At 48.5% G+C, this 13,016-nt stretch overlaps 1 protein-coding gene across 1 annotated transcript in view; it reads right to left on the reverse strand.

Annotated features, from left to right (window-relative positions):
• Positions 1-674: 674 nt before the first annotated feature.
• The window catches only part of KCP (kielin cysteine rich BMP regulator), a 64,668-nt gene continuing 52,326 nt past the window's right edge, over positions 675-13,016 (reverse strand). Inside the window, exons 41-48 of the mRNA XM_070754986.1 lie at positions 10,605-10,707; positions 9,030-9,172; positions 7,498-7,670; positions 6,177-6,288; positions 5,952-6,053; positions 5,425-5,589; positions 4,389-4,695; positions 675-2,748 (exon numbers count right to left, since the gene is read on the reverse strand). Of these exons, the coding sequence (XP_070611087.1) occupies positions 2,531-2,748; positions 4,389-4,695; positions 5,425-5,589; positions 5,952-6,053; positions 6,177-6,288; positions 7,498-7,670; positions 9,030-9,172; positions 10,605-10,707 (1,323 nt within the window). The 3' untranslated portion in view covers positions 675-2,530. The remainder of the gene's footprint in view (positions 2,749-4,388; positions 4,696-5,424; positions 5,590-5,951; positions 6,054-6,176; positions 6,289-7,497; positions 7,671-9,029; positions 9,173-10,604; positions 10,708-13,016) is intronic.

Consider the following 13,016-nt stretch of genomic DNA (forward strand, 5'->3'; position numbering starts at 1 on the left):
AGTTAATTTTGAGATCCTCTTTCTTGCCTTTCTCCTCTTAAGTATAGCTGCCACTAATGCACACAAACACAGAAGCATAGGTTTCCAGTGGGATTATTAGGGCACATCAGTCCTGGGATTCTGTGCCAGATTGTGTGTGTGTGTGTGTGTGTTTCCATTGGTATTCTTCAGTCTTGAAAGACCATGGCATCATCTTCCTTCCTTCCTTCCTTCCTTCGCGGTGCAGTGGTTAGAATGCAATATTACAACCAGACTCTGCCCATTACCAGCAGTTCGGACCTGACTGACTCCAGGTTGACTCAGCCTTCCATCCTTCTGAGGGGGGTCAAATGTTGGGGGCAAGAGGCTGATTCTGTAAACTGCTTAGAGAGGGCTGTAAAAAACACTGTGAAGCAGTATGTAAGCCTAAGGACTATTACTATTGCTACTATAATGATGGGTTTCTAGTGTCCCCGTTGTGTCAAACATGGATAGGCTGTGGAGTTGGCACTTGGGGAAATCCCAGAAATGCCAAGGGACCAGCCCTTGCCTCCCCGGGCCCAGCCATGCCCACCCAGTCAGCCATGCCAACCAGCCAGGCCCACTCTCGACTCCAATGGGCAATCTAAGTGATGTGGCCCACAACAGGATGGGGTTTGACACCCCTGCAGTAGACTACAAAGAACACTTGCAGGAACTGGATATGTGTCATTTAATGAAAAGAAGGACTAGTAGATTCCCATTATTTGAGGGGCTACCATAAAGAAGAGGGGGGGGGGTGTTTGGCCTATTTTCTGAACCGTTCAAGTGCAGGGCAAGGAGCAATGGATGGAAACCAATCAAAGAGACAAGCAACCTAGAACCAAGAAGAAATTTCCTGACAGTGAGAACCATTAAGCAGCGGAACTACTTGCCTCCAGAAGTTGTGGGTGCTCCAACACTGGAGAGACTGGACAACCATTTGCCTGAACAGGGGGGGTTAGACTAGAAGACTCCAGGATCCCTTCCAATTATGCCATTTGGTCACTTCTATTGACTGCAGTTGAGGATAGTGGTACAGGTGGCAGCCTAGAAACAAGGATGTTCTGAGTCCCACCTTGGGCACGAAATTAGGTGGGTGATTATGGGGAAGGCTTCTATGAGAACCCCCACCTCCTTGATTGAAAGCCCAGATGATATTGGACTACAATTTCCAGAATCCTCAGCCAGTGTGGCCCACAACGGGGAGGTATATCTGACATTCTCCTACTCAGAGAAGGTGTCCCAGGACACCTGCTCAGCAAAAAGCCAGATGGATTGAAAACAGGTTCCAACAGGTTCCAACAGGTGCCAGCAAGGAGTTGGGGAGCCCCTCCAGATCGCTCTGGATTACCGTATTTTTCAGAGTATGAGACACAACTTAGTTTTTAGGGAGGAAAATAGGGGAAAAAACTTTCTTACCAGGTTTTCATCTGGCTAGCATTCCTTGGCCAGCACATTATTTTATCCCCTGGTTAGGACTTTAAAAAAAACTTTATTGGGAGAGAGTAACAATGAAAGAGATCGCAAGCCAGTAAGAGCTGGGAACATCATTAGCACCTGGAAAGGAATATTCAGAGCAAGTAGAGCAGTGGAAAAAATCCTGCAAAGACTTAGGGCTTGGAAAACATTCTTGGCAGAGAGAAACAATGAAAGAGTTTGCAAGCTGGTAAGAAGTGAGAACATTGTTAGGACCTGGTTAGGGCTGGAAAGAAACTTACTCGGAGCAAGTTAGAGGAATGAAATAAAACCCTGCAAAGACTTAAGGCTTGGAAAACATTCTTCACAGAGAGAAACCATGAAAGATCCTGCAAGGGAAGAGCTGGAAAGATCCTTAGCACCTAGTTAGGGCTGGAAAACAAAATGTGATGTTCAGAGTATAAGACGCACCCCAATTATCAGCCTCTTTTAGGGAGGAAAATGGAGCACCTTATATTCTGAAAAATACGGTAGGCTGCTGCCATGAGAAGAGCACTTTGCAATTAGACAATATACCGCAAGAATGGTGTTTTCTCGTCCGCTTGGTTCACGGAAGGTGAGAGGAGATCCCAAAGATGCCTGTGTGTGTAGGTATGTGTGAGTGAGAATGTGCATGTGTGGTTTGTGATTTGAGTTCGGAGGCCCAGTACAAAAAGGGAGAGGGAGGGAGAATTGTGTATATCTCTTACCTATAATGCAATCACACACTTTTCCCAATGATTTGGTCTTGCCTCATTAATTGTGGTTCATCATTCAAAGTTTCTGCACCTTCTGGAAATGTTGGGTGGAAACTCTCGTTCCTGAGCCCTGGAGCCCAGATTTCCCAAGAATCCATGACGGGGGGGGGGAGCTTCTGCCCTTCCAAATTACATCAGTTGACCCTCCCTTCTCCCGAGGGAGAGTGCACCACCAAGGCAGCTCTCTCTCTTTCTCTCTGTGTGTGTGAACCTGTGTGTTGCATTTCAGTAGGTGAAGAAGGTCCCCGTTGAAGGTCCACAGCTGTCCCAGAATGGAGTGGAGACCAAGGAAGGTAGCTCTCCCGCGCTGGTCCAGTTTAGAGGGAGCCGTGGATGATGGGTGGACAGGACTCCGGGAGGATGCAGTGGGCCTGGTGCTCCACCAAGCCCGCTGGGCATTGGCAGCCTGGCACGCAGGGCTTAAAGCAGTGGGACTCCAGCGCCCCCAAAGGCACGGCGTGGTTGAAGCAGGTCTTGGGGCAGGGAGGGCCGCACTCGTCAAAGACGTAGCCCCGCTCTTGGGGGCAGCCCACCGCTGTGGGGAAATAGAAGCAGGGGATTAGCAGCGGGAAGGAGGGAGGGGACCATGGGATAGGGCTGTACCAGGTAGGGGTTCCTGCTTTCTACCGCTACTGGTGTGGTTGTGCGTGCAGTTCTGGGGGGCTGGCATGCGTGCATGGGTGTCAAAGCGACCTTTGGCTTCTGAAGATGCGCAGAAAACAAAATCTTGCGAGAGGGCATGCGGGTGCGTGAGATTTGGGTATCTTTTTGCTTCAGCGCATGCACAAAAGCAAAGAATCTGAGAAAATTGCTGAAATCTCCCTCGCGCGCACGTCCTCGTGTGAGATTTGGCTTCTGGCGCAAGTGCAGAAGCTGAATCTGGTCAGGTGGAGCGCAGCGCATGGCTCCGTTTTCACGATTAGAATGGCAATCCTTTCTGGTTGCGGCTGCAACTTGTATTATTATTATTATTGTTGTTGTTATTATTATTATTATTATTATTATTATTATTATTATTATTATTTATTGGATTTATATGCCGCCCCTCTCTGAAGACTCGTATTACTGCTCAGGAGGCTTCCCTGAGGCCTCCGGGGTTTGAAAAACAGCCCAACGGGGAAAGGAAGGAAGGAAGGAAGGAAGGAAGGAGAAAGAAAGGAAAAGAGAGAGGGAGGGAAGGGGGAAAATAAATCCCATTCTCCTTTAAAACCGATGATGTTCTTTAGTTGGGTAATGAAAGTCTGCAAGAAAACTACCAAGCTCAAACAGCGCCAAGGACCCCACAATTCTTATTCTCCGCCTCTTCCTCCTCTCCATCATCACCACAAATCCCACCCCCTTCTAGCACTGATGATATTACCCAGTTAGGTCACGAAACACCTGCAAAAAAATAACAACCACCAAGCTCCGAGAGCACCAAGGTCCCTGACAGTTGAATTTTGAACTGCAAATATTTGCTTCTACTCAGTCATGGGCAGCCAAAAGTTTTACTGCCACACTGTGGGTGTGGCTTATTTTGTGGGTGTGGCTTAATGGTCATGTGACTGGGTAGGAGTGGCTTGCCAGCCATGTGATCAGGTGGGAGTGGCTTGAACGGTCATCATTGTTCAAGTAAACTGTTAAGTCCTTGGCTTACAACCTTACCAGTTTCGCCCGCTGGGGTGACAATTTGCTTCGTGTTTCCCGCGCTCTCCTTCCTGGGTCGCCCCTCCCACATCAGGCTGGGTAGCTAGGCGAACGGGTGCTGCCAGAAGGATAAATGCTACCAGCGCCGCTTCCACCCATGCCTTCTGCTTGCACCTCAGGCGGGAGGTGGTCGCGTGAGGCTGGAGGGGAGCCGGGCAGGAGAGAGGGAAGCTCGTCCGAGGCCAGAGGAAAAAAGCAAGGAGCGCAGACACAGTAGCAGCAGCAACAGGGAAAAAAAGGAGAGCCGAGCCGAGACCAGGAAGTGACAGCCGCCGATCAACTGGAGCTGCGCTCTCATCTTCATTTCTGCCAGTGGAACTGTGTTCCACCCCATCCTGCCTGCTGCCCACCCCTGCTTCTACTGATATTTCTCCTCCCTTCAGCCCTAATCGACCTCCCCAGGGTCCCATCCCTCTTTCATTGGACTCCAAACACTGCCTACCCCCCCAGGAGCAAGCGGGAGGCAGACCAAGTCCGCCCCATCCTCACCGCAGAGGGTAGCCGAGCGCCACTGGAGCATCACACCAGCATGGCGGCACTGGCTGGCATAGGTCTCCAAGACCTCACAGAGACAGTCGTCGGTGGTGGCTGAGCCACAGGCGCAGAGGTCGTAGACACAGGAGGCAAAGAAGGGCTCTGGGGCCACGGCGTTGTGGCAGCGCGCGAAGGGGGGTGACTTCAGCACCTTGCAGCGGGCGTTGGCCTCTTTGCGGGAACGGTACCCGGATTCTTTGCAGGGATCAGCATCCCGCCCCTCGGCACAGCGATAGGACCCCGTAGCATTGGCGTCGGCCACCTGGGAGAAAGCGACAGACAGGCGGTCTGCAGAAACCCCTGGGCTCTGCCCCATTGTGGGAATGGAGGGGCTGGCCAGTGTGGGGTGAAGGTCACATGGACAAAGGGCCTGTCGAGAGGGCAGTTTGGGCAGTTTGTGAAGCGGGTGGATTGTCAGGAAGAAGAAAGCGTGAGTGTTAATCTGGGGCTAAAGGTAACTGACTCGATGCCCAGAGTGGCCTTTCTTAAGCTCAGCCACTTTACGATTGGTGGATTTCAACTCTCAGAATTCCTCAACCAGGATAGATAGATGGATTCCCATCCCTCTTCTTCCTTCCTTCCCTTTTCCTTCTTTCCTTCGTTCTCTTTTCCTTCCTTCCTTTTGTCCTTCCTTCCCTTTTCCTTCCTTTCTTCCTTCCCTTTCTTTCTTTCCTCCCTCCCTTCTCTTTTCCTTCCTTTCTTTCCTTTTCCTTCCTTCCTTTCTTCCTTCCCTTTCTTTCTTTCCTCCCTCCCTTCTCTTTTTTCCCTTTCTTTCCTTTTCCTTCCTTTCTTCCTCCCTTGTTCTCTTTTCCTTCCTTCCTTCTGTCCTTCCTTCCCTTTACCTTCCTTTCTTCCTTCCCTTTCTTTCTTTCCTCCCTCCCTTCTCTTTTCCTTCCTTCCTTCCTTCTTTCATCCCATTTTCTTTTCTTCCTTCCTCCTGCTCTCCCTCTTCCCTCCTTCCTCCTCCTCCACTTCCCTACCCAAGACCTACCTTCCAGCTGTTCCCAAAGGCTGCCTCCGAGAGGCTCAGGTGTCCTGACTGCATCCGCAGGTCGTCCTGGGGGAAGCTGTTGAAGTTGCCACAAAGCCCACACAGGCGACCTTTGTACGTTCCGGGCACGCTGACTTCCAGATGTGAGCGGCCGTTCCAGAGCACCTGCAGGCCAGCAACAAGACAAACGCTTGGCCACGTCTGGGGCGGGACCAAAGCTACCTGGGACCATCACTAAGTGTTGTACAAATGTCTCTTTTCTTTTATGGACACTGAGAGCATCTGCACCAAAGACAAATATCTTGTGTGTCCAGTCACACTTGGCCAATAGAGGAGTCTGTTCTGTTGTGTTCTATTCTATTCTATTCAGCAAAAAAATTGCTGAAATCTCTCTCAACCAAAGTCTTGCTTGGACGTATGTACGCGCACACCAGAGGTGTGGAGATGTGCGCGCAGCACACCGGTAGTGGCGGAAACAGCAACCCCTGCCTGCTTGTGGTCACTGGGAGCTTATTCCCACCCACTACCTTGACTCCGATCTTGGTGTTCAGCAGGAGAGTGCTGCCCTTTGGCTCCACCGAGAGGCTCGGCTCCTTCAGGAAGGGGAGGTTCACCCTCCGGGAGTCCACCTGCGGGGGGAGATGGACGTCACCATATCCGGGTGGGGAGGCCTGGATCTTCCCTTCCCACCCCACCCCCCTCTTGCAGAACAGTTGCAGGGAGGAAGGCCAACCGCTGGGCCTTTGTCTCACCAGGACCACACCATCCTGTAGCAGCTGCACCGTGGTCTCCCCGATCAACACAGCCACTTCCTTGGTCCAGGACACGCCCGGGCGTCCACGGTCCTCGTTGGTCACATGGATGCTAGGAGCAGGGGAGGGGAGAGTAGAATAATTCTAGAGTTACTTTGGAGTCACTGTGTCTAGGAAAGGTCACCGCTGGTTCTCCATGCAAGTCGGATGGTTTCTGTCCAAGCGACAGGCCCTCCAAGAAATAGGTCCACATTCATGGATTTGGCAAGATTTAAGCAGGTAATTCTAATAATTTAGTATCAGAAAGGTTTAACTGTGTGAAATGTAAAAACTTCTGCACTCCCTCGTCATGAGGCTACTCTTAAATACCCAAAAGGTGTGGCCAAGTGTTCCACAGATCTATTCATGAAGAGACCTCCTCATGCTCAGCCAATCCTGCCTTCTCACAACCCTGCATACGCTATCATAAATGACAGGCTCCTCCTCTTTTACTGAGTCATTCCTGGGCACCTCTGGAGATGCAACAGTCCCTGGGTGGCTTTCAGCCTCTGACCCCACATCCTCTCCAACCTCCTTGCCATCAGACTCGGGTGCCAGGTATACTGGCCTAGGATATAGACCCACACCTGTCTCTTGATCCTCAGAATCCGTGATCAGCTGTGCAGGACACAGACGGGCCACAACAAATGGTAGCCAAGCATCTTGGCTTGTTGCATGGTGCCCCACAAGCTGATTTATTTTGGCAGGATCCAAGGTTTTATTCTTCCAAACTTTCAGGCTCATGCTGGAACCTTTCCCCAGGGAACTTCTCCCTCTTGTTGTTAACTGATAGTAATCAAGAGTATAGAGAGGAGGAGGGGAAAAAGAGGAAGAGGAAGAGGAGGAGGAGGGGAAGAAGAGGAAGAAGAAGAGGAGGAGGAGGGGAAGAAGAGGAAGAGGAAGAAGAGGAGGAGGGAAGAAGAGGAAGAGGAAGGAGGAGGAGGAGGAAGAAGAAGAGAAGGAGGAGGAAGAAGAAAATGAAGAGGGAAGAAGAGAAAGAGGAAGAAGAAGAGGAGGAGAAAGAGAAGAGGAGGAGAGGAAGAAGAGGAGGAGGAGGAAAGAGAGAAGAGCTGAAGAAGCTTCTTGGATGAGAAGCAAAGCATCTTAAGAGAGAAACCAGAAAGTCCAGTTGACTTATGAAAAAAGCACTTTTAGGACAACCACAGCCTGGAGGACGGAGAATCTCCACAGACCTCTGGCAAAAGAACAAAGTCACTCCTACTCCCACCCTTCATTTGAGGTTGGCATTGCACACCTGGCCTTGGAGAGAAACATGGCTCACCTGAACTCCCCCCCGTGGCAATCCCGGGACAGGACATACGTGCAGCCCCCTTGGAAGTGGATCATTTTGCCGTCAAATGTCCGGTAATGGGGATCACCGAAGGCCACACAGGTAGCAGGGTGTGGGACGCAGCGGGGGCAGCACACCCCGGGGATCAGGGCCGGAGTCTCGTCCTGTCGGCAAAGAACACAGCCTGGAGCATCAGAATTCCTTCACTTCCCCTCTCCCTGCTCCAGAGACACAACCGGTAGTGGGTTGCTACGGGTACAGTATGGGGGCGGTGTACCGGTAGCGGCTGCCAGATTGCGCAATTTATGCATGGCCGCTACCATGTCTCATTTTTGCTTTGTGCACATGTTCAGAAGCAAAATCTCATGAGGGGACACAGGGGCATGTGTGAGATTTGGGCAATGTTTCGCTTCTGCGCATGCACGGACACTCTACAGACACTACAGACACTCTGCAATTACCAACATATTAGAAGGTGCAGAGATGTGCAAACTGACAATGCAATTACAGGATAAAGAGGACACCGAATTTTATAAAATTTGGGAAAATTGGTATAAATGGTTGGAACACACACACACAAAATTGACACAACAAATAGTGTTACAATAGCACGTGATGGGCGATGAAAGATGACAAGGACAGGAAGAAAATTAAAGTTAAGGATATGATAGACTTAGGATGGCGATATGTGTAATGTTGTGATAGAGAGGGAGAGAGGGGGGGACTTTTTCCTTTCCTTTCTGTTCTATACATGTTGGTTTTGTATATACAGTGATACCTCGTCTTACGGACGCCTCTTCATACGAACCTTTCGTGATAAGAACCCGGTGTTTAAGATTCTTTTTCCTCTTCTTCCGAACTATTTTCACCTTATGAACCTGGGCTGCTGCCGCTGTGATGACCCGCCTCTGGACTTCCGTTACCAGCCGAAGCGCTGGAATTCCCCTGAGCCTCCCCTCGCTGGGAATCCCCGCCTCCGGACTTCCGTTGCCAACCGAAGGGCCCGTTGGGATTCCCTTCATTTTTGCCGGCGCTGCTTTGAATCCCAGCGTGGAGAGGCTGAGGGAAATCCCAGCAATGCAAGAACGGGCGCTTCAGCTGGCAAGGGAAGTCCGGGGGCGGGGATTCCCAGTGGCGCAAGGCAAAAGGGGCGACTTTTGGGATGGGGTTGCATGCATTATTTACATTGATTCCTATGGGGGAAATTGTTTCGTCTTACGAACTTTTCTACTTATGAACCTGGTCACGGAACGAATTAAGTTGGTAATACGAGGTATCACTGTGTGTATATTTTGTATTATGTATTTGTATGTTGTATGTATGTGTGTTGATTTATTTTGAATTCAATGAAAACTATTTTTTTAAAAATGAAAAAAAAACATGGTTGTAAGTTAAGGACTGCCTTTAGGGTGGCCCTCCGAGTGATTGTGGCAACTCCCCCTTGAACTGGAGGGGGGGAGCCTCCGTGTGGGACAGGCTCTGTCTGACCCCTGACCCCGCCCAGCCATCTCTCTGCAACTCACCACAGCGCAAGTGGAGGGCGGGCAGCGTTGGCGACGGCAGTGCACCTGGCCAGACACACAGGTACAGGCGGTGCATTCGTCCACCTGCCAGCGTTGGTCGGACTGGAAGACCTGGCTCAGGTGGGAGCAGTTCTGGACGGGATCTGGGCAAAGAGACAGTGGGGAAGGGGAGGGGAAGAAGGTGATGTCCTCTTGCAAACCACCCCTCCCTCCTGCCCCAACGCTGATGCACCTGGTTTCGCACCTGCAGCTCACCCGAGAGAGAGAGAGAGAGAGAGAGATATTCCACTAGGTGCAAATATATTGACTAAGGCAAAGGAAAGTGCAGGGTCTTAGCAAAAGATCTCCTGCCCCACCCTAAATAACCATTTGCATGAGGGAGCACAAACGTCTGGATCTTGCTATAAACCATATTTGCATTTATTTTATTGGTTAAAGTTGCTTGTTATCATCGATTGAATTCGCTTTCAATCTCTGCATTTTGCCTTTATTTGTCGAATTTGCATTTGTTTTGTTTATCAAATTTGCATTTATTTCGTTTATCGAATCTGCATTTATTTCGTTTATCAAATTTGCATTTATTTTGTTGTAGCGAAGTCACACTTATTGCATCAGTCAAATGCGCTTTTATTTTCTCGATCAAATTTCCTGTAATGTCATTTAAGAAATTTGCTTCCCCTCCCCCCTGCATTGATCAAATTTAATGGAATAACAGGACTGGGTGGGACCTTGGAGGTCTTCTAGTCCAACCCTTTGCTCAATCAGGAGGCTCCTGTACCATTTCAGACAGGTCAAGTGTTGGAGTATCCACAACGTCTGGAGGCAAGGACCACTGATTAGTTCCAAGTTGCTTCTCTCCTTGTTAAATCTCCACCCATTGCTTCTTGTCCTACCCTCAGGTGAAGGCATGCTGCCCTCCCCCGGTGGGTTGCCCTCTAGGAAGGCACAGCATGCCTTGATAGTCACATCAGAATGAAGCGACAGAGAGAAAGTTTTTGGGAGGACGACCTTTAATGCATCAAGACCTCTCCTTTTTATAGTATATCACAGTTCTGACATGTGGTACAGAATAACCAATTAGCAAACGCCACATACATTTAAACCATTCTCCAGCAACTATACTTTTGTACCTTATAAGGCAAGCTTCTCAGAAGCTGCATTCCTTGCTTTTTCCCATGATTGTGTGATTGCAAAGGAATGTCAGTAATGCATACCTTATATGCAAGTTCTATATGTTTTCTTTAAATGCTTTCCATACATGGTCATGATTCTGCAGAATGCTTGCTCAGCCTGGGCTGTTGCCTTTCCATAGAGGAAGAATTAAGATTTTAATCAGCACATAATTAGGCTTAAATATCACTCTCCAGCAATATCTTATTTCCAAATTCCAGTGCTTATAAATCTATGATTACAACACTCAGGTGTCTTGGAGAATAGCTTGACTACTTCTTTATTGTGGCAACCCCTGAGAGATTGGAAGACCGCCATCATGGAAGACGCAAAGCCTTTGTAAACAGGGTTTGTGCCAAACAACAACACCCTTCTTTCTTCTTGTGTGCGTTTTATTTGTGTTACCTTGGCATTCGGCGCAGCACTGCCTGGGCACCCGTACCTCCACCAGGCCCTCCTGGCACACCAAGGGCCGACACTCCTGGATGTGGCACTCCACGTGGCCCATCTGCACAACAAACAAGGCACGTTACATCACAAAGTTGTGTGTCGGAGAGACACCGGCCTCAAACTTGCGTTGCCACCCAAAATGCATTTTTAAAAAGGAGGTGGTTCCCTCCATCTAAATCTCCCTGGGTGGAGCTAGTTGAGTCTGTCATCTGCAGCTCCATAAATGGTCTGGCTCGGTTCTGCAACCCAACAAGACCGACACGGACTTCAGAACTGCAGAAAAAACAATGGCTGCAAACCTGCCTTCCATTGAGGACCTGTGTTGTTGTTGTTGTTGTTGTTGTTGTTGTTGTTGTTATTATTATTATTATTATTATTATTATTATTATTATTGATATGCCACTCCTCTCCATGGACCCGTGTATAGCCCATGAGTCAAAAAGAGGGCTGTGAAAATATTGACTGACCCCTCGCATCCTGGACACAAACTGTTTCAACTCCTACCCTCAAAACAACACTACAGAGCCCTGCACACCAAGATAACTAGACACAAGAAGAGTTTTTCCCCAAACGCCATCACTCTGCTAAACAAATAATTCCCTCCACACTGTCAAACTATTTACTAAGTCTGCACTACTATTACTACTAGTTTTTTCTCATTGTTCCTATCACCCATTTCCTCCCACTTAGGACTGGATGACGATTGCTTCTATTCCATATTTGTTATTTTGCTGTTCTATTTTCTGTTCTGTTCTATCTTCTATTCTATTCTATTCTTTTTCTATTCTATTCTGATGATGGCCAAACAGTTCCCTACAATGCCAGCTATGAAGGACACGCAGAAATGCAATTCCATTCCAGGACTGAGGGCCAAACCTCAGGCTATGCGTTCTTGCAGGTAAAACGGTCGGCCCTGGGTTCAAATCTACACCATTCTTTTTGCCACTCTACACTTCGTCAACTTTCACCCTCAGTCTTATTTTCAGTAAAAGCTAGGATGGGAACACAGGTAGGTCCTCCACTAACAACAATTCATTTAGTGACCAACCGTAGTGTAAAGCCCTCTGAAGCAGTACATCAGTCTAAGCGCTAATGCTATTTGAAGTTACAGCGGCAGTAGAAAAGTGACTTAAGTTATGACCATTTTTCAGGCTTACGACCACGGCAGCATTCCCACGGTCCACATCCGAATGCGTGGTTTCCCCCTTTGCAACAGCTAGGAAGCGAGATTCACTTAACAACCAAAGTATTCGGTTAACAACCACGGCAGGGAAGGTTGTAAAATGGGGTGAAATTCGGTTAACAATGGTCTCGCTTAGCCTCAGAAATTTTGGGGTCATTTGTGACCACAATCCGAGCACGACTTGTCTCAATAATACTGTAATAATAATAATAATAATAATAATAATAATAATAATAATAATAATAACAACAACAACAACAACAACAATAACAACAACAATAACAACAACAACAACAATAACAACAACAACAACTTATTAGATTTGTATGCCGCCCCTCTCCGAAGATTCCGAGGGGCTCACAACAGTAATACACAATACAAATCCAATGTTAAAAGCAAAAACAATTAAAAAACCCTTAATTAAAAACAATCATACAACCCAAACAAACCATACATAAAACAGAGCATCCGAGGGGAATCAATTTCCCCATGCCTGGTGACAAAGGTGAGTTTTCAGGAGTTTGCGAAAGGCAAGGAGGGTGGGGGCAGTCCTAATCTCCGGGGGGAGTTGATTCCAGAGGGCCGGGGGCCACCACAGAGAAGGCTCTTCCCCTGGGTCCCACCAGACAGTATTGCTTTGTCGCTGGGACCTGGAGAAGGCCAACTCTGTGGGACCTAATCAGTCGCTGGGATTCGTGCGGCAGAAGGCGGTCCCGAAGGTATCCTGGTCCGATATGGACTAGAAACTTGTGGAACTGAGAAATGCTGCTAATTAATATCCTTGGGTAATTATAGGGAATCTTTGTCTCATGACTGCTTGCTTAGTGACCATTTAAAGTCATAGTGCAGCTGCCCCTCCTCCTCCATGTCTGCATTTTGAGGAACTCAGCAACCGTCCTGCACTTACGACTGTTTTCAGCGTCCTGCGATGATGTAGCTGCAGTCGACAACATTTTTTTCCAGGAAGCCCCGTTTACCCTTAAAAAAAACATCCTCTGCCCACAAAGTATTCGCTTAATGACTGGGCTGTTTCACTTCACAACTTCCGCATCCACTTAACAACCACTATATATAAAAAAGAGATTGTAAAATCTGGCGTGGTCACCAGCTTAATGAGCTGTGTGACTTATGACTGTAATTCGCGGTCGTTAAGTTGAGGATTTCTTGCACGGGCTTCCAACTTG

Source organism: Erythrolamprus reginae, chromosome 6 (genome assembly GCF_031021105.1).
Source record: "Erythrolamprus reginae isolate rEryReg1 chromosome 6, rEryReg1.hap1, whole genome shotgun sequence".
In the NCBI taxonomy this organism is placed as follows: Eukaryota; Metazoa; Chordata; class Lepidosauria; order Squamata; family Dipsadidae; genus Erythrolamprus; species Erythrolamprus reginae.